Genomic DNA, 17,969 nt, shown 5'->3' with positions numbered 1-17,969 from the left:
TTGACTTTATAATCAAGGAAAAATGATAAAAACAATTATAGTAATAATAATTCAAAAAAAGAAGAAAAAACAAGGATGCTGACCGGTAAAACTAAGTCACCATCATCATCACCCACACCTCTCTCGGCGATAGTGCAATAAGGCAATTTTCTACAAGATTTAGGCAGAGCTTAGTTTCCTACATATTAAATCTTATTATTTTAAAGTTTTCAACTGCTCGGAGCTAAAACTCGTATTAGCAAAAAACTCTCGTTGCCTTTCAATGGTATTAGCGAAACTCCAGAATTGCACCAGGATCAGAGGCCGATATTCTAGATCTTAGAACTAGATGGATAGAAAAAAAATGATCACTCTCGATCAGCGACATTAAGAGAGTAACACATGTGAAATATTTCAAGTAAAGCTTGCTAATATACGGAACCTCGACTAATATTCGATCAGTCCCAAGACGATTTGAAGTCAGATTATCTTTGAAAATTCTTATATGAAACATGTAGTTTCCTGAGGTTGGTTGCAAAATTTACTTGCTCCCACATTACGAGGTCTGCCATAAAATAAAATAATGTAAATCGTGTTTTTTTAAGAATTCAAATTTCTGTGCTTTAGGACTATTCGTTTTAAACAACAATTTTTTCCATGTATATTGTTTTGATTTGAACAGGTCAATTACAAAACATTTGGTGTGAAACTAGATAATAAATCTGGCACCAGGTGGATATTTGCCATAATAATAGTCATTTTACTAACAAGTTGGTGGTAGTTCCTACATCAGGGATTGCCATGTTAAAACAAATTTTTGTTTATTCTAGTGACAATAACAGAACATTTGTGCAATGCCGTTTTTTGGTCAAAATTAGTCGGTGAGTATCCATACATTTAATATAAACCACTTACTAAAACATGTAACGTTTTACTTAGCGTGTAGATAAATAGTGGATGTTATTTTCACACTTTTGGAAAGGCTATTCTGGGAATTCCCCAAAATGAAGAAAGTCCGCAAAGAACCACGGCTGTTGGCCAATGTAATGGAAGCTATTGCTTCCTTCAAAGAACGCCAGGGATCAACTTCAAAGCAGATTATTGAATTCGTAATTTTCCAGAAAGTTTGTTGCCTTGCAATCTGTTCGTCACTCTTTTTTGTCCTTTTAGATTATCAACTATGTGAAACGAAGGAAAGACGGTCCGCGCAATGTAACGTTGCAAGTGAAGAGAGCCCTGGAGCATGGAGTACACTCCGGGCTGATTAGACAAAGAGGAGGGAAATACTCGCTTGGGTTTGATCGGAAGGATTATGCTATTTACAAGCGATTTAAGCACTTTACGGATGCCAACGGAGGTACGTCGTTGTACAAACGGAAAATTAATTTCGCCCTGAATGAAATCATTTAGAATTTGAGAATTGCCGTTAAGTTTTGACAACGTTCTGGCTCCTTAGTAAACTTGGCAATTTTATTTTCGCTAGATTGCAACTCTTGTAAAAGACGTCGCAAAGGCCGACGACGTGGACGCCGAAGTCGTCGAAGTAGACGACGGGGGCGTCGTGGCCGAAGACGCGCGTCCATTGAGGAAGACGATGCAGCAGACGAGACCGATACAAGCGTAAGCCTAGCTGAAGGTAGTTTACAATATTTGCTAATTTGCACATCAAATTAAAGTTTACTTGGGAAAACGAAATTGAAATGCGAATGTCTAAAAAGTACTATTTTAGGTTCTAGATTGTATAGGATTTTTACTTTTAATCCTTTTTTAACCAGACGTTAGCAAACAAAGATATCTCAAACTATTTTCTAGGGACACCGGAGCCTATGGACAAAAGCCGTCGGCGTCGCCGTCGCAGAGCCAGGCAAGGAAGAAGGAAGAAGTACCATCGAACGAGAAGAGCAGGGACTCCAATTGAAGATTCTAGCGGCAGTTCAGATGTAATCAACAAGGATTCTAAAGCAGGAACTCCTCCAGAAAACCGACGGTCTGATCAGTCAAAGTCAGGTAAAATTTGAGGAAAGCATTTGAGTAAAAGCTCTGAAAAAACTCTTGGAGGCTATACTAAAATTAAATTCCAGTTCTTATTAGTCGAAATGATATTCCAGATTATCAGTCGAAAGCTGGCAGTACTCATCAAGGGCAAAACCAAGAACAAGATGGACCAGTAGACTGTGGAAATCCTGATTGTCTTTGCAACATTAAACAGGAAGAAGACTCGCCTCAGTGTTTGTCCAGAGAAAATATCTATTACAATTAGATAGGACCATGCTTCAACTCATCGATGTGGAGCTGAACAAATATTTATATCTAGAGCTATAAATTAAATAACAACCGTGGCAATTTTAGTGTATATTGTGGACTGTGAACAACTTTTTACTTGAGAAAATCAATGGAAGTAATGTCGCCTAAAATTTATTGTATATGTCCTGTTTTTGTGTCATGTATGTAATATATCTATACCATTTTTTAATTCCTGTAATGTTGGTGTACCTACATATAAAAAGCTTAAGCGAAAAAAGAGAGTAACGTTGGACAAACTTAACTGTGTAGGCTGATTGATTGGTTTAAAACCATTATTTAATTTTACTTTGACCCTTTTTCCTTGTTTAGCTGCATGTTTTGTTCGTTGCTCGTCAGGATATTACTTGTACAAAAATCCTCAGCTGTACGTTGTCCTTTTCTTTTCCAAAGGTTCTTATTGTTTTTCTGTGCCCCTGATGATAACAGAGTTATTGAAAACGCTTGACCAGATATAATATTCAACCGTTATTGTTTAATTTAAATGAAAATAAACATCGTCTGTAGTCGCTCATTTTCTAAATTAGGTGTTTCATTGCCGGGCTGAATATCTAAAATACCTTTACTAAATAATTATAAAACTTGTGGATTTTAATTTGCTTTTCCTCCTATCCAATTCAAAACAAACCGAAGCAAAAGTTTTTAAAAGTCTAATTACATATATTGGGCCTCTTTTGTACTCAACTGTTCTTAATAGTATTCCGACGGGCTCGAAACTTTCTGATAAATACACATCAAACAGCTAATATTTTCGTTGATTATCGGGTCTGGTCATGTATAAAACCCTTTCAAAGTTCCGTAATCTTCGTACTTACCTTCAGTAAAGCCGGTTGATCGTTATGGATTTTATCCAGCTATTCGCTCCTTTCAAACTCATTCTCAACATATCCGGCTTTTGGCCTCAGAAAAATCCCAAACCAATTGTAAAAGTACGCAAAGTCTTCACGTTGCTTGTCAACTTATTCTTTTGCCTATCTTTATCCATTCAATGTTTATTTTTGAGAAGTCAAATAGAAGAGTTTCTTGATGTGTTGACTGTGATTACACCGCCTGTTGCTTACCTGTTCAAGCAAATTGTCTTCTTCGGCCATAGCAGCGCTTTCTTGACGCTGATGGACTTTCTGAAAGATGATGACTTAGTATCCATCCCTTTGCATTTGCAAAAGCAAATTTCCGACTCTCTTCAGGTGGCTAAAATTATCGGAGTTGGATACCAAGCTTGCTGCACCATGACTATTTTATTTATTGTTATTTGGCCCATGTTTACCGAACACCAATTACCTGTTCAATTTACGCTGTTTGATTTGGGTGATTTTTATGCTTTTATGTATCTGCTGCAAATATTTGCTCTGGCCAATGCAGCAGCAAATAGCTCCAGTCTGGATCTAATTGCTTTGACTCTAATGTGCATTGTCAAAGGACAAATTTGTGTGCTAAATGACAAAATCCGCTCTCTCGGAGAAATAAATGCAAGCAAAGGTCACGGTGCCCAAAGAGTGAAGTACGTTAGTGGTTGTGTACTTCATCATACCAAAATCATCGAGTAAGTTAATTAATTATTTGCTTAATTGCAATAATTTTTTGAATGATTAATTTCAGGCTTGTTGCACTGATTGAAAATGTCTACTCACAAATTGTGCTAATTGAGTACTTGACGAGTATGGTTGTAATTTGCAATATTGGATTTCAGCTGGTTATTGTAAGATCGCATTTTCATGAAATACATTTCTCGATATGCACATTAGAAGATTTGCAATTATTTTATTAGGCTGCTTTCGATGAATTTTAAAATTTGTAAAAGTGTAATTACAATTTATTATTATTTGATAATCCTGCTGATCGAAAACTTTTACAATAGTTTCATATACTTATAATTTTCACTTACAATTAAAATTTTGTCTGCGTTTCTGATTCAAACATTTTTTTAGGTGGAATTAGCTAGTTTTGCGTTCCTTCTTATGTTAACATTTCTGGTAACTATGCTGTGTCAGCTGGGCATGTACTGTTGGTTTGGAAATGAGATTATGTTGCACGTGAGTTAGTTTTTCTAGATTTGTTACATTTAAACTTCGAACTTCACTAATCTGGACATTAACCGATTAACCCCGAGTTTAACACAAATGTAATGTTAATGTTGCAAGAAGCATTTTTGGGCACTTTTTAAATCAAACTTTACAAATTCGATCTCCTTAAAAAGTCTTCAAAATCAAGACATCAAGTGTTTTTCTGTTGTAAATCAATTTTTTTGCCTCATGAAAATGTTAAAATATCACTTTATATATGATGAATATCACACTTTAAATAAATTATTTTTTCCAAACGATTTGTGCTAGGGAATTTCAGCAGCCAGCGCCCTTCAGGCTGTAATTGGTCCAGATCAATATTTTAAGCAGACTAACAGCGACTAAATGAGTTTTTTCAGAATAAATCAGATTTTAGGGTATTTTGGGTGGTCTGAATTGTAGAAGTAGATGGCAACCAGGATGGTAGTTTTTCTTTGGTAGCATTTACGCTGCTCGCATGTGCAGATTTGCGGATTTTGAGGCAAATTATATATAACGGCTTTTACGAAATTATGGCGCACTTATTTTCGTATGCGTTAGAATGTTCTTCAGATGAAACAGTTAACTTAAAAAAACCGTTTAAAGGTGGCACATTCTGAATTTGAACTCCATTTACTCCCTTAGTGTAGCCGCTCTCCAATTTGAGGCTGGCATAGTTTCAACAGCTTTTTCTTTGGGCTTTTTGCAAATTTTGAAACTTTTCAAATGCCTTGACATTTAACGAAGTTACGGGCAAAAAAGTGAAGGTATGCGCAAATGAAAAAGTCGACCGGTTGCCAACATCAAGGTTCATTATTATTCAGGGCCCATTTTCTTCCAAACTGTTGCAAATACAAATTTTTTATAGACAGTGAATGTGTCGAATACACTTTGCTCTAGTTTGTTCAATCTGATGTTCTATATTGAAAATGAGTTAATCGATCAAAATCGTATTTTTGACCTTGAAATCATTATAACTTCTAAGCTTTTCAACTGATTGTAATTTTCCGATATGCAGTTTTTGTAGAAATCGCACGCTCTTCAAGAAATTTCAGAATTTTAAATCGGCCCGATGTTAACAAACTTGGAAAAGGAAAACATTGATAACATGTGTTGTTAGTTATTCGGAAACTCTCGATGTCATGAAACTGGCGAGTTATTAAGGTTTTTCGGTCTTCATAAAACTCTCTTTTTCATGTTGCAAGCACCAGAAACTTGGCAAAAGCTTAACTGTTTTCATAAAAATACAAATTACTTCAAGGCAGTTTCGCCAATCAATTTAATTTAAGTTTAATAGTGCATTCGAGTGCTAAACGTTCACAAGTATTCCAAATACACTGTTATTTAGAACATTTTATCTGAAAAGTTTTGAAACCGTTTGCAAGAATTTATAGAAATTGGGTTTCTTTAAAAAAAAATTTTAGTATCTACAGCCGCTAAACCTTAAAATCTAGTTATTTTAGATGAATACAGAACATTTGCTTTCGTATGACATGGAATATCGAAAAGGATTATTGTAGTATTTTTTAATGAAAAAATCTTTGAAATATTTCATGAGATATAAAAAATTTCCAGAGCGCCGCAATCCGAGACGCATGCTACGAGTCAGACTGGATTCATTCTTGTCCTCAAGTAAGAAAGATGCTTTTGATGATAATGGAGCGTAGTAAGAGACCGCTCTATCTTACAGCCGGAAAATTTTCCATTCTTTCTTTAAACTCATTCACTTCGGTTAGTGGATTAAAACTTTAAATGTATATTAAATTTCCAGATATGAATAAGTCCTTTTTTCTTTTAGGTTATTCATTCAGCATATTCCTTTTTCGCTTTGATGCAAAGAATGTATGGAAAGTCAACAACGTTTTAACATTGAATTATTTTGATCAGTAAGATAACAAATTTTTTGTAATACTTAGATTGCACGATTTTTAACATTTCAGAAATGAGATTGTTATTGGAATTAAATGAATGTCGCAATATAAGCACTTTTGAGCATAAGCACCATTTGAGTTTTACTTTTTCAGTTTTGATCTAGATCCCTAGATGTTCACCAAGTGAATAGGATGAAAAACTTCAATATCAATGCTTTTTAGTGGCTTACATATTAATCAAATAATTCCACTGTCCTGATATAACAGATGGTTTTTGAAACAGGTACGCACTATATGAACTTTTTTTAGTTTTAGCTGTTTTTCAAATTAAAATAAAAAATACTCGAAAGTCGAGAGAAGTTAAGTTCAAAAAGTCAAGCGCATTCAACCCATTCCATCATCGTTAGAGTCGAGCGCAACCGTATGTGGATGACACTTTTGTAACATGAACCGAGACAATCTTCTAGATCTGCTAAACAAGTCACATTTATGGATACAATTTAATATAAACGTAGAAGACTATCAATGGATGTTTGGATCCTTTGATATCCAAGATAGGGAATTATTTGGACCATAAGGTTGTGTTTATTAATATTTAAACATTTTGCAGTACATATAAAAATTAAAACATCGATTAAATGGATACAGTACGTATGGTTCCAGCTATTCCAAATACTCCAGCGTTAGTGTAAATGCATCATGTCTAAAATTTCTATACATGCGGACAAATCGTCTTCTCACGCATCTCAAATAATGACGAACTTTCTTGCATATTTTTCTATGTTGTGCCAGTTGCACCTTTGGTCTTCTTTTGGAATTTTTATAAAATTTACTCAGAGATATCTCACTTAGCAAAACTAAACCTGAAACGCATTTTAGATAAATATTTCACTTATAGCGAGCACATTTACCAGCAAAAATATTGCCGATGAACAGCAAATAGAAAACCCCTTGAAGCATTTTCAAGTTGATAGGTTTTAGTTTATCGTCTTCGCTGGATTTGATTGATCTTTTGGTTTCTGGGTCCGATGCAGGATTATCGCCTTCGGGCACTTCTAGGACTTGGATTTTTTGTTGTTTTCCTAAGTTCTCGTATTCATTTTCGGTCATTTTTGTTATAATTCCTGCTTCGAATATAGCCATCAGTCTGCAATGCATTAAAACTATCAGCATTTTATTAGAGTTGGTATCTAGAAAACTCGCATTTTATTGATTTCTTCTATGAAAGGACATCCCGATTGCAACGCTATGGCAGAATATGCAGTATTTAGTTTTTCGCTCAGATGAAAATTCTTTGGACCTAAAACACAGGTAGAACATTGCAATGGAAATTTTTATTATAAATCAAAGCAAAGTGGATGGTAAGACTGATGTTACCAAAGCGCTGTATATCAAAATACAAGGTTTCTCGCCCAGCCATAACAGCAACATTTTTATTATCCCTAACCAACTTCACTCCTTCCTCCACCGATTCCACTGCATATCTATTCTGCCTTCTCTCCATCTCATCCCATATTTCCCCATAAATCCCACTGCCATTCTGGAAATATCAATGAACTTTTTATCAACGTTTTCCACAAAATCCTGTTTGATTTACCTCCAACAAACCATAGGAAGGACTTTGCTTTTCCACAAATAACTTGAAATCTTTGGATTGCATCACGCCTTTCAACTGATAAAGATTATTAATCGCTTTTTCTGGAATCGTCGATGGGTTTTAAAATATTATTTGCTACCCAAACATACAAACCTCTTCCAGGGCGAGCCAGTAGGGAAGTCAGATTAGCTGAATACATGTCGGTTATTACATAGGTAGCAGAAATGGAGAGAAGCATAATGAATGCTCTTGCTTTGTGGGTAGCGCTCGGCTCTTTTCCAGCTAAACATCCAACAACAAATCTTAGCTCGAAAAATTGTAAGTTATCGAACTTTTTTCAGCAGTTTCTCCTTTATTTTATATGTACAGGGCGTTCGGATGCATAATTTTATGACTTAGTTATATCCAAAATTGCCTTGATAGTCAACGAATAATGTTCATTTTCCCGACGTCCAGAAGGTGAATCGGATTTTATGACGATAACCCACATTTGTTTGAATACTCTGAACTGTTTTAAACAGATCTGGCGTGTAATTTCAAGATTAATTAGAGGTAGAATTAGCAAGCATTTTATTCCTTTTTGGATATATTCAAAGACATAATGGAGTTGTTTTAAATTCTTAATTTGAAATCCTTTCAAGTAAATGCGCCTACCTACAATTGATTGCTTATTAGAAACTTAATGAATGTTTAAAGGGTTTTGTGTTGAAAAAACCTGATCAGGTAACAAGGGACCAAACTATTTAAAATTACCTCCATTCTACCAAAGATGTAAATATGCACGTCCACTTTAAGGAAAATGACAATTATTTTCAAAGCCATTACAAATTAGCCGTCATGAGAAGTAAATTACCCACTAGGCAACTTAAAATAAAATCCAGGAATTATCGAGAAATGAGGAGAGGCGAAATAAACTTTGAGTAAAACTAAGATCAAAGAAAAGTGGGTCTTCAGGACGAGTCGTCCGATCGTTGTACACGATGTATCCGAACACCCAGTATAATGCTTACTTTGTTTCAGTAAAATCGTAATGGTAAACCAAGTGCAGTCAAAGAATAATCTAGCATGAGATCGCACTGGAAAACGAGGTTGCCAGATATTAGGTAAAGCTATTAAGGCGTACAAGAAAGGGCCGACCACAATGCACGTTAAGCCAATCGCAGGCCAAACCTAAAAACCAGATACTATTTACCAAAGCAAAGTGTGCTGGTGCTGGTAAAGTTTCTTATTGTGGGGAAATTCAAAAGAAATTAGAATCAAATGTACGCTTTATGCCTTTTTTAAGATGCGCTGCATATCTAATCTTTGAAAAGTTAGGAACAAGATGCATAATTTTTAATTGGTGGGCGAAAGGGCCTAAACCTACAGGAAGGATTGAAAATATTTAATGGACGATAGTAATTTTTGAATGTCCTTTTCGATAGAACGTCTGAATAAATGTCTATAACTTTGCTTTATCCGAGATGTTTAATATCGAAAAGTTATCATAATCTTTTTCTTGGGAATCTCGTCTCAAAATTTTTGTCTTTGCAATGCATTTGAAATTTTAGTCATCGGTAGCAAATACTGAAAAAAACGTGATTTTTTATCTCATTTAAACACTGAGAAACCAACCAAAAAATTTACAATTGAAAAAGATCAAAACAACCAATTGCTTTTCTGCATATACCATTTAAGAAATCCGTGGACAATTTCGAAACTTTGGTATATAGAAAACCGACTCATGTAAAGAGATATTTCGTTTTTAACTGACATCACCCGAAAATGGCAAAACACGCATCGTTTAGCAAAAGTTTAGGCCAAGAAAGACTAGTGCGGACTTTCAATGTTTGCCATTATTGCAATTTATGTATGTTTGTATGTTGTCAAATTTCAAAAAGTGTATGGTAGTACTATGGTTCCAATTTTTAGAAAAAACACGTTTTTTTTTAAGTTGGCCTAAGTTTTCTTTAACTAGGCAAAGACGCAGTTTCAATAGCTAGCTGACAAAAAAATAATTATTGAAATGGATCAAAAAGTGAAGATTTTATAAGGATGATAAGTTCTTGACCCGGTCACACTGTATATTAACATGTACCTTTGCAGCATCGCTTTATATTTACCTGCCATTGAAAGGGTCTTAAAAGAGCCAATGCTTCATTTAATCTGCTGGGCGCGTGTGTAACAAATGCACCACTATCAGCCAGAGTAATAAAGGAAAACTCGACAACTGTGGCCCTTTCATATGTGATTCCCATGTCTCCAATAAATAAGTCCGCTTCCTGTAATGCGATTGTCCTGCCACCATTAAACGATCAAATTCTCCTAAATTCAAGCCAACTCTAAGCAAAATTACCCTTTCTGACAGCAATCCTAAGACACCATTAAACCCTCCGCTCTCAGAATCAGACGATCCTTGGCTTCTTTCCGGAGGATCCGAGTAGCGAAACCTAAATTTGATTAGCATTGCTCTCATCATTCTATTGAGACATTAAGCAATGCAACACTTAACATACGCCGAGTTTAATTTACCTGAAATTCAGTTTTTTGGATAACAAGTGTAGGATTCTGTGATCCCTTCCTCCAATCACCTCAAACGACTTTGAGGGGCTTGCATTGTATCGCACAAAATGCCATGGGGGTTTCTAAAAAAATCATTCTAAAACTGAAATCACTGTAGTCCAAACAAAACGAAACGAAAAAAAATGTCTTTGGTCAATTTTAAAATTCCTCTCCAGTGTTAGTCTGAACCTGGCCTTTTTCATCCCAACAGGCGAAAATCAGCATACTTGGAATCGACTATATTTTCAAAACTATTATACAAAACTTACATGCAAAACTGGCACATGCAAGTATTTGCCATGAAAATCCTTGTATACGGACTTTTTCGAAGGCAAAGTTGGATGGTGAAATAAACCTTTATCTTGGTTCCACCAATTAATCAGTTCCAACTGGTGCTTTCTGTATGAAGTCGCCTGGCTGTAGTATAACCTAAAGCTGAAGGACACATAATAGGCTTTGAAGAATTAAATATTTCGCTTCGCTTACGTGTCTAGTCTTGGATTGGTTATGGCAAATACTCTCATAGCATAATGGATGTTTTTTAAGAAATACTTTTTGATCGGTGTTTGCCCCCAACTGAATATATAAATCAGATTCCTTCGAATGCAATTTTGGTCGTAGATCTACAAACCTGCTAAATAAGGGCTTTCATTTTCATAACAAGCACTTACCTGGAGCAAAATATGTTCATACAACTTTGGAGATCCGAAGAAAATGGTGATCAATGGCAAATAGTTTGTCTTGTGGTAAAATAAGTTTTCGAAGTACTTGAAAAAAATGTCATCTGAAGAAATGCTGTTAAATCGTATGAAGAGCGTACTTTACCTTATCCTGGGAATCTACAGTAGACAAATTATATATATCAACGGAAATGTGTCCACTTTCCAATTTGCGGAGAAGAACTGTAGTAAATTCTGGGTCTGAAAATGTAATCGAAATTGCTCCTACTAATTTATTTAAAAGAAAAAAAGAGTAAATAAAATTTACCCGTTTTGTGAAATCCAATAGCTAATTTAGTTTCGGGGAAATCATGTATGATGTCAAATACAGCCTCTACTAGATTCCCTCCATAGGTGATCCTTAATCTCTGAAGGTATTCTGATTAAGCGAGCACATTTAAATAAAAACTCTTAAAATCACCAACTTTCCTACCTTTTCCAGACTCTGGTATCATCAAATTTGCCGCGCCAAATGTGTAAGGTAATATAAATATATTCAAACTTACGGCGTATAAAATGGTTTCCATTTCAAATTGTACGAAGTTATACCAACTTGGATGCGCAAACTGCTTTTAAAATTAGTTATCAATTTGAAGTGAAGGGTGGATAATTAGTAATCATAGACGATCAATCAAAGTGATTTGGGGAATAAAAAATGCAAGATATTAATTAATATTTAATATGGGTGTCATGTAAAGGCCCCAGAATGATATGATTGACGTAAATTGAGCTTAAACAGAAACTATTTGCTACAACTGAGCGTTCTTTGATAGAAATAGAATATTAAAGTTACAAATTCAGAACCATTATATAGCTAATTTAATGCCATTTCAATCATTCACAAAATATCGCAATCACCAAGAAAAATGAGACCCTAAAGGGTTGACGTAAGAGCAGAAAAAAATTCATTCTGTCTAAAAAAATAGAAATCCAAATTTTTTTATACATAACATCATAGTCGAATTTGATTTGTCAATAATGCTAAAGCGTTTTTAATATTTTATTTCTATAATTTATAGTGTAATTTTAAACTGTTTATCTGCGTTTTCCCAGTTTTCCTACTTTTGAAGGTCGTTTAAGAGTTCAAGTATCGTGTTTCCCTAAAAAATATATATTTATCATATGATGAAAAATATGTTAAAATAGTCTATGCATAAAATATTTAACTTATTGTCAGAATAAAATGGTATTTAAAAACGTAATTTTTCAGATGAGACAAATTGATGTATCGGGATTAATAGATTTAACAGTTGCTCACCTTAATCCTCTCTGCTAGCACCCGCTTCCAATAAACATAAACTATAACCGATATTACAATATTAAGGATGCCTATTGCATAAAATCGATAGAGGTGGATAATTATATATATTTTTTAACCAGCTTCACAGGATTGCTCTTGAAAATTTTAACGTTATTAATCAGTTTGGCTTCTTCTAAGTTCTACCAACTTTGCAGGAATCTCTGATGCTCTCGTAAACTATATAAAGACTCAATATTGTCCGGCTAAAAGTGTATCCACTGTTTAAGAAGTTCTTAAAAGTTTCTTTATTCCATGTTTCTAGGAGAGTGCCCATAAAGGATTCCAATTCCTTTAAAGGAACAACTGTGATTACACTGAAAGCGCCCAGAAATCATTGAACGAAATATTTTTAAACAAGTTGATTTCAGATGAGCACAGTAATTGTTTAACGATCAATCTATAGAATTACCTCCGAAAGTATTCTTACATCTTTCATCTACTGTAGCTGAGCATTTTGCGGTTTATTAAGCATTGCGGGGCAAGACTTCGCACCAGGAAAAGAGAGAGAAGAGAGAAGAAAATACTGACTCTAGACATTTAATTTAATTAGAATAATAATAATAACAATAATACGTATAAGTACAAAAATGAATGCCGTCAGTTTAACGACATAAGTACAGTGTCACATTTTGCATTTTCTTGTTTTACAATCAAACCACTTCTTATCCAATCAATGATTCGGCGTGATTTTTTTAATCAAGCTTAGATAATCAAGAATTTGCGAAAAATCAGACTCATTAAAATTATATCGGCCAGGAAAAATCATTTAGAGAAAGTTGATTTTTGTAAATATGTATCTAACAAGGCTCACTTTTATCAAATGAGATAGACTTTCGAGGCCATTCCTTGAAACTACTTGTTGTCTTCCATTTTGTCATTCATTCTGTTATATTTTTCGTCCATTTTCCTACTGTTGTCGCTCATTTTGTCCATTTTTTCGCTCATTTCTTCTTTCATCTGCATGAACAGTGCAATCAAACTGGGGTTCTCCATTGCAGGGTCTTCCTTCTTTGATTTACTTCTCGTTTTCATCAAAATTCAACTTGGATTCCGGTAAATCCCACTTCTGACACCAAATGTACCGTAGATGGCCGAGTATCGAACTCTTTCTTCAGCATGTTATGTTGGACTGTGATATAAATATTTACAGTACAATAGCACAAACAAACTATGTGTTGAAAATCACGTACGCTATCAGGCAGAACCTTTCGACTACATTTTTAGTTGTATTTAGGACTCTAAAAGGAAAACAGAATGTTTCAGTCTGAAGTATAAAATGTTTCCGTTATTAATATTAAATAAGAAATAAGCCGGTAGTAAAGTAAAATATGAAATTAGCAGCAAAAGGCAAACACGACATGTTTTGTTTCATACAATGATTTAATAAAAACTTTCTTCAATTTTCACTTTTTTGCCTTTGTTCACTCAATTATAACATCGATAAAATTCTTGTTCGGGGTCCATACACCTGATAACACCATATGATCTCAAACTTGTTGTCTCTTATGATTAGTTTGTTTGTACTGGTTTTTTGCTTTGACAATTGTTAAAAAAAGTGAAACTAAAATAGAATTGGTGGTTAAATGAGTAGAAGTAGAACCGTAGAACTTAAACTAACATTAACATCATACAGTTTTCTACACCTGCAATTCAAGACTTCATTCTACTGCACTATATAAACGGCACTTCCATGTCACGTCATGTCCAAATTTGTAAAATGTTCTTATCTAGTATTTAATTTATTATAATTAGTATTATAATATATATAAAAAAACATGTTATCCAGTATATAATTTTTGTAGAAATGATTATGGGCTTACAGAAATATTGTAAAAGATAAAAAGTTCACACTATACAAGTCGTTACTCTCTTGTTATTCGAGTGCTCTAATGTCAAGCAAAAAGCAAATTCTAATAGACTATTCTAATTCTAATGCGTGTACTTGTTATTATATTCCTATCTTTCCTGGGTTTCAGTCAAAGTGTGAAGGAAACATTTTTGAACATCGTTTATTTCATTACGTTTCGGCGAAACAACAGCGCCATTATCAGTTTATTTTATTTATTTATCAGTAAATTTTAAATCTGATGATGGAGCTTTTGTCTCGCCGAAACGTAATGAAATAAACGATGTTTCAAAATTTTTACTGCACACTTTGACTGAAACCCAGGAAAGATAAGAATATCATAACTATTGAGTAGGTACAGTCATTTTTGCATTTCTTTCCTTCCTCAAAGATTATTTTCCATTAAATCAAATAAACGAGATCGATTAAAAAATATTCTACCAAACTCCCTAACAAGAATTTCAAATGTGCGAGAGCACTTTTTGAAAAGCCATTATGTATATAAACTATTCCTTATCACTCATTCGGTTTCTTTTTTATTTAGTCACTTTTAAAGTTTGATAAACCAGATCAAATGAATATATGAAGCTTACAGTATTACAAAAAGTTGTTTTTGCAGGCTTTTCAACTGCTCCAAAGACAAAAAATTAAGTCATGGAAAAATTTGAATCGAATGGCAAAATGGTTATTTCAGAAAGGCATTAATATACATAAATGTCAGAGTGCGTTTTTGAAAAGTTTTTTGTGTGCGCTGCCGTGTCCGTATATTATTGAAGATTGCTTCAGTTTTGCCAAATTCTGATGATTCTGATTCTGCCAAAAACAGATAAAATGTTATTTATTTTCACAGCAAAGTTTAAATATTGCTTACCTTATTTTAGCCATTAGCCAGTCCCATCTCACATAATAGACCAAGAGCCCGATTCCGAAACCGACGGCACATATTGTACAAAATAAACATACGCCAAGTACCCAATCCCATGAATACTGTATAATCTTTAGCACTTTTCCAATAAGGGCAGACGCAATTAACATTCCTGCGATACTTCGAAAGGCATATTTAGCAAGTTTCATCAAACTTTCCTGAAAATTTACCAATATGTTTAAAATAATATATTGTTTGAAAATACTACTCACTTCTTTCAAACAGTTGATGCAACATTGAACTTCAAAAAGTATCAGTAGAATATGATACAGCATATAAATCATGTGAAAGTGGCCCTCAGTGTCTTTTCTATAAATGCAGTCCAGGCCAAACCAGCAAAGACAGAAGCAAATAAAACCCAGAATTGCAATTATGATCCATAGAAAGATTCTGGCTACTTTCCAATCCTCAGATGGTTGCTAGAAATTAGGATTTTATAGTTAAGGTTATTTTTGGCTGTATGGCTTACTTCTCCGGTATTTTCCAGCAGAAATTCGTCCTGACTTTGGTGAAGGTCCATTTGGAGGCGCAAACGTCTTGTTTGGAAATTTTCAAGTTTCGGCTCGTCAATTGCAGTTTCTGCTCGCTGTTGGTGATTTAAATTTGCAAATAAACATTTTATAAAAATCACTAAATGGATAAAGATAGGTATATTTCTTCAAAATCTCTAAACATTTTCTAATCTTCCGGTCAAACAAAACGAAATATAGGGCTAACTAAAAATGTACACACTCGAGAATGAAAATTAAGTATGTTAAAATATCGGGTTGAAATATAATGAAAATAGAGTATGGCAAAAGTGGGTTGTGTTGCGTTATACAGAAAAACTTCCTTAGCCTTATATATGTAAAGGCTGTTCCAATAAGAAGGCCGGTTTTAAATTGCTCCGCATTTGTAGTGTCATAATTGGACAAAAATGGGGCATTTGTTAGAAGACAGCAGGAGTTCAATTCTAATTACTTACTTTGAATTGCGATTTTGAGAAAACTAATGATTCGACAGCTGCCGTCCTTGACGCATATAAGGAACATTAATCCCTACTTTCGCTCAAAATTTAGCTCTTCAGCTGGAAAAATTATAGTGCTATGAATTTTTGAAAAAACGCCCAATTTGTCGGTTCTTCCTAATTCCTCAGAACCTAATTATCCGACTGAAACGTGACTCTCATTTTGTATATAATTATATTATAATATTTCCATTAGTGTCAAAGTTATGTACAAAAAAAGGCAAAAATCGCGTTTTTTCAATAAATTGTTAATAACTAACATATGGACCGGAAATGTGGGGAAAAGCACATTTATCTGCTCATTACCATTATATCATAACACAATTGGTTTGCTACTAGCCTTTATTGTATATACTTTCCAGACTGTGTTTCAATTCCAAATCAAAATTAATTCCTGGGTCATTTATTGTCTTTATTTATCAATTAAAATACGTTTCGGTGTATTTTTCCGCCATCATCAGTTTCTACGTGTAGCGTTGTTGCTGCTTTAAGCCTCGGCATACATTTGGAGTATAGCTACACGTAAAAACTGATGATGGTGTGAAAATACACCGAAACGTATTTTAATTGATAAATAAAGACAATAAATGACTGAAACCCAGGAACTAATTTTGACTAGTCTTTATGTTCACGCAAAAATGCTATACAACTTGGTCTATGATGGTTGTAATGGTAGATAGTAAATAATTTTGATATCCAGAAACATTGTAACATCAATCTCAATCTAAAATTATGAAATGCCTGCACGAAGCTCAAGTAAATCTGTGTTAGGTACCGAAATTTATTTTGCTCTTCAAGGAGGGCGACACCGCAAAAATGGACAAAGATTATTACAAACCGAGTGTCAAGGAAATTCGACTTTTACCAACCAGTTGAACGAGCAGGCTAAAAGGTTTTAACACAACAGACCACCTACAAACAATTCAGCACCTAAGCGAGAAAAGTGTTGAATACAATATACTTCTTCATATGGATTTATAGATTACCACAAGGCATTTGACTCGATAGGAACATGGGCGTTTCTAACAGCAAGGGACACAGCCAGAACAGACCCAAGATACTCCACCCTCACAAAATACATCTACAAAAATGCAACAATTCAGGCTGAAGTAGACGCCACTCCGCACTCCATTTTGTGCTGCACTCCACATGGCCTGTCAGTTGAACGATCCACATCGAATAACTCCTTTGTCACTGTTTGTTTACTTGGAACTAACGTATTGGGTATGACTTGTTCGGCACTCCAGCGTGTTTTCCCCCGAAAACGAAAAACCACGGTTTTTCAAATACCACGAGAGAAATTCGAGCACGCGGCTCCATCAGAGCCAAGTGCAGGTCCCCCCTTCTATAGGGCTCCGGAAAGCCCAATGTTAAGTGCGATGAGTGCGCAGAAAGACCCGGCTACGACCGGCCCACAAAAAAGCCAGGTAAGTGCCTCTGGCAAATTCCCCAAAGCGACCCCTTATTCTTACTCCACCCACTCCTACAATACAATTAGGAAAGAACGGGACTCACTACAGTCCCAATTAAAAAAAGCCCTGGCCACGATTCAAAAACTTAACTTCAACGTAACCAAACTTTCCGAGAGGCTATCCGCTCTCGAATCTCCTGGAAAACAAATCCCCCAGGACAATCAAACACCGCCAAATCAGCCCCCAACTACGGAATCCATGGAGGTAGACCCAAATTTCTCCCTACAAGCAGAGGCAAAACGGAAAGTAGCCCTGTTCAACAATAAAGTTGAATCAGGCATTTCGTATGCCCAAAAAGCCCAAAACACTCAAGTCCAACCCGCTAAGCCCCTCCCACAAATTTCCCTTCAAACCAAAATCCCGCCCAAAC

The 17,969-nt window shown here is 34.8% G+C and overlaps 5 protein-coding genes and 1 long non-coding RNA gene across 6 annotated transcripts in view; 2 read left to right on the top strand and 4 right to left on the bottom strand.

Annotated features, from left to right (window-relative positions):
* The first annotated feature begins 752 nt into the window (after positions 1–752).
* Positions 753–2,452, top strand: LOC109540675. Its single transcript, XM_019909120.2, has 6 exons — positions 753–860; positions 919–1,088; positions 1,150–1,336; positions 1,463–1,615; positions 1,792–1,986; positions 2,088–2,452. Exons 2-6 carry the CDS (start codon positions 984–986, stop codon positions 2,237–2,239), a joined length of 792 nt encoding a protein of 263 aa, XP_019764679.1. The 5' UTR covers positions 753–860; positions 919–983; the 3' UTR covers positions 2,240–2,452.
* A 641-nt stretch (positions 2,453–3,093) lies between these two features.
* LOC109540600 (odorant receptor Or2) lies at positions 3,094–6,320 on the top strand. Its single transcript, XM_019909023.2, has 5 exons — positions 3,094–3,823; positions 3,880–3,979; positions 4,209–4,313; positions 5,898–6,053; positions 6,121–6,320. Exons 1-5 carry the CDS (start codon positions 3,120–3,122, stop codon positions 6,187–6,189), a joined length of 1,134 nt encoding a protein of 377 aa, XP_019764582.2. The 5' UTR covers positions 3,094–3,119; the 3' UTR covers positions 6,190–6,320.
* A 292-nt stretch (positions 6,321–6,612) lies between these two features.
* LOC125504907 (ionotropic receptor 40a-like) lies at positions 6,613–7,366 on the bottom strand. The gene is made up of 2 exons (XM_048667602.1): positions 7,105–7,366; positions 6,613–7,056 (listed from the first exon to the last, which is right to left on the bottom strand). The coding sequence occupies exons 1-2, from the start codon at positions 7,364–7,366 to the stop codon at positions 6,857–6,859; spliced, it is 462 nt and encodes a 153-aa protein (XP_048523559.1). The 3' UTR covers positions 6,613–6,856.
* A 17-nt stretch (positions 7,367–7,383) lies between these two features.
* On the bottom strand, positions 7,384–11,068 carry LOC109540667 (ionotropic receptor 40a). The gene is made up of 10 exons (XM_048667601.1): positions 10,818–11,068; positions 10,601–10,766; positions 10,302–10,414; positions 10,126–10,219; positions 9,893–10,051; positions 8,801–8,960; positions 7,944–8,072; positions 7,791–7,891; positions 7,571–7,733; positions 7,384–7,493 (listed from the first exon to the last, which is right to left on the bottom strand). Exons 1-10 carry the CDS (start codon positions 10,853–10,855, stop codon positions 7,384–7,386), a joined length of 1,233 nt encoding a protein of 410 aa, XP_048523558.1. The 5' UTR covers positions 10,856–11,068.
* Positions 11,069–11,713: 645 nt separating this feature from the next.
* On the bottom strand, positions 11,714–13,226 carry LOC125504908. The gene is made up of 3 exons (XR_007281791.1): positions 12,760–13,226; positions 12,309–12,639; positions 11,714–12,150 (listed from the first exon to the last, which is right to left on the bottom strand). It is a non-coding gene; the product is annotated as an uncharacterized LOC125504908 (long non-coding RNA).
* Positions 13,227–14,970: 1,744 nt separating this feature from the next.
* Positions 14,971–17,969, bottom strand: part of LOC109540676 — a 5,016-nt gene continuing 2,017 nt past the window's right edge. The window contains exons 2-5 of the mRNA XM_019909121.2: positions 15,591–15,707; positions 15,334–15,540; positions 15,068–15,279; positions 14,971–15,009 (exon numbers count right to left, since the gene is read on the bottom strand). Of these exons, the coding sequence (XP_019764680.1) occupies positions 14,979–15,009; positions 15,068–15,279; positions 15,334–15,540; positions 15,591–15,641 (501 nt within the window). The 5' untranslated portion in view covers positions 15,642–15,707 and the 3' untranslated portion in view covers positions 14,971–14,978. The remainder of the gene's footprint in view (positions 15,010–15,067; positions 15,280–15,333; positions 15,541–15,590; positions 15,708–17,969) is intronic.

This window comes from Dendroctonus ponderosae, unplaced genomic scaffold (genome assembly GCF_020466585.1).
Source record: "Dendroctonus ponderosae isolate FM_Combo_2020 unplaced genomic scaffold, Dpon_F_20191213v2 Dpon_F_20191213_6, whole genome shotgun sequence".
Taxonomy (NCBI): Eukaryota; Metazoa; Arthropoda; class Insecta; order Coleoptera; family Curculionidae; genus Dendroctonus; species Dendroctonus ponderosae.
Note: the sequence above shows the minus strand (reverse complement) of the source record. Positions and strands in the feature narration are given on the sequence as shown.

Coding starts and splice junctions, on each gene's coding strand:
- LOC109540675 (XM_019909120.2), top strand. CDS start 984: ATGAAGAAAGTCCGCAAAGAACCACGGCTGTTGGCCAATGTAATGGAA. Junction 1,616..1,791: donor AAGCGTAAGCCTAGCTGAAG/GTAGTTTACAAT, acceptor ACTATTTTCTAG/GGACACCGGAGCCTATGGAC. Junction 1,987..2,087: donor GTCTGATCAGTCAAAGTCAG/GTAAAATTTGAG, acceptor ATGATATTCCAG/ATTATCAGTCGAAAGCTGGC.
- LOC125504907 (XM_048667602.1), bottom strand. CDS start 7,366: ATGCTGATAGTTTTAATGCATTGCAGACTGATGGCTATATTCGAAGCA. Junction 7,057..7,104: donor CATCGGCAATATTTTTGCTG/GTAAATGTGCTC, acceptor AATGCGTTTCAG/GTTTAGTTTTGCTAAGTGAG.
- LOC109540600 (XM_019909023.2), top strand. CDS start 3,120: ATGGATTTTATCCAGCTATTCGCTCCTTTCAAACTCATTCTCAACATA. Junction 3,980..4,208: donor TTGGATTTCAGCTGGTTATT/GTAAGATCGCAT, acceptor ACATTTTTTTAG/GTGGAATTAGCTAGTTTTGC. Junction 6,054..6,120: donor CTTTAAACTCATTCACTTCG/GTTAGTGGATTA, acceptor TTTTTCTTTTAG/GTTATTCATTCAGCATATTC.
- LOC109540667 (XM_048667601.1), bottom strand. CDS start 10,855: ATGAGAGTATTTGCCATAACCAATCCAAGACTAGACAC. Junction 10,220..10,301: donor TCCAAAAAACTGAATTTCAG/GTAAATTAAACT, acceptor AATCAAATTTAG/GTTTCGCTACTCGGATCCTC. Junction 10,052..10,125: donor TAGGATTGCTGTCAGAAAGG/GTAATTTTGCTT, acceptor ATCGCATTACAG/GAAGCGGACTTATTTATTGG.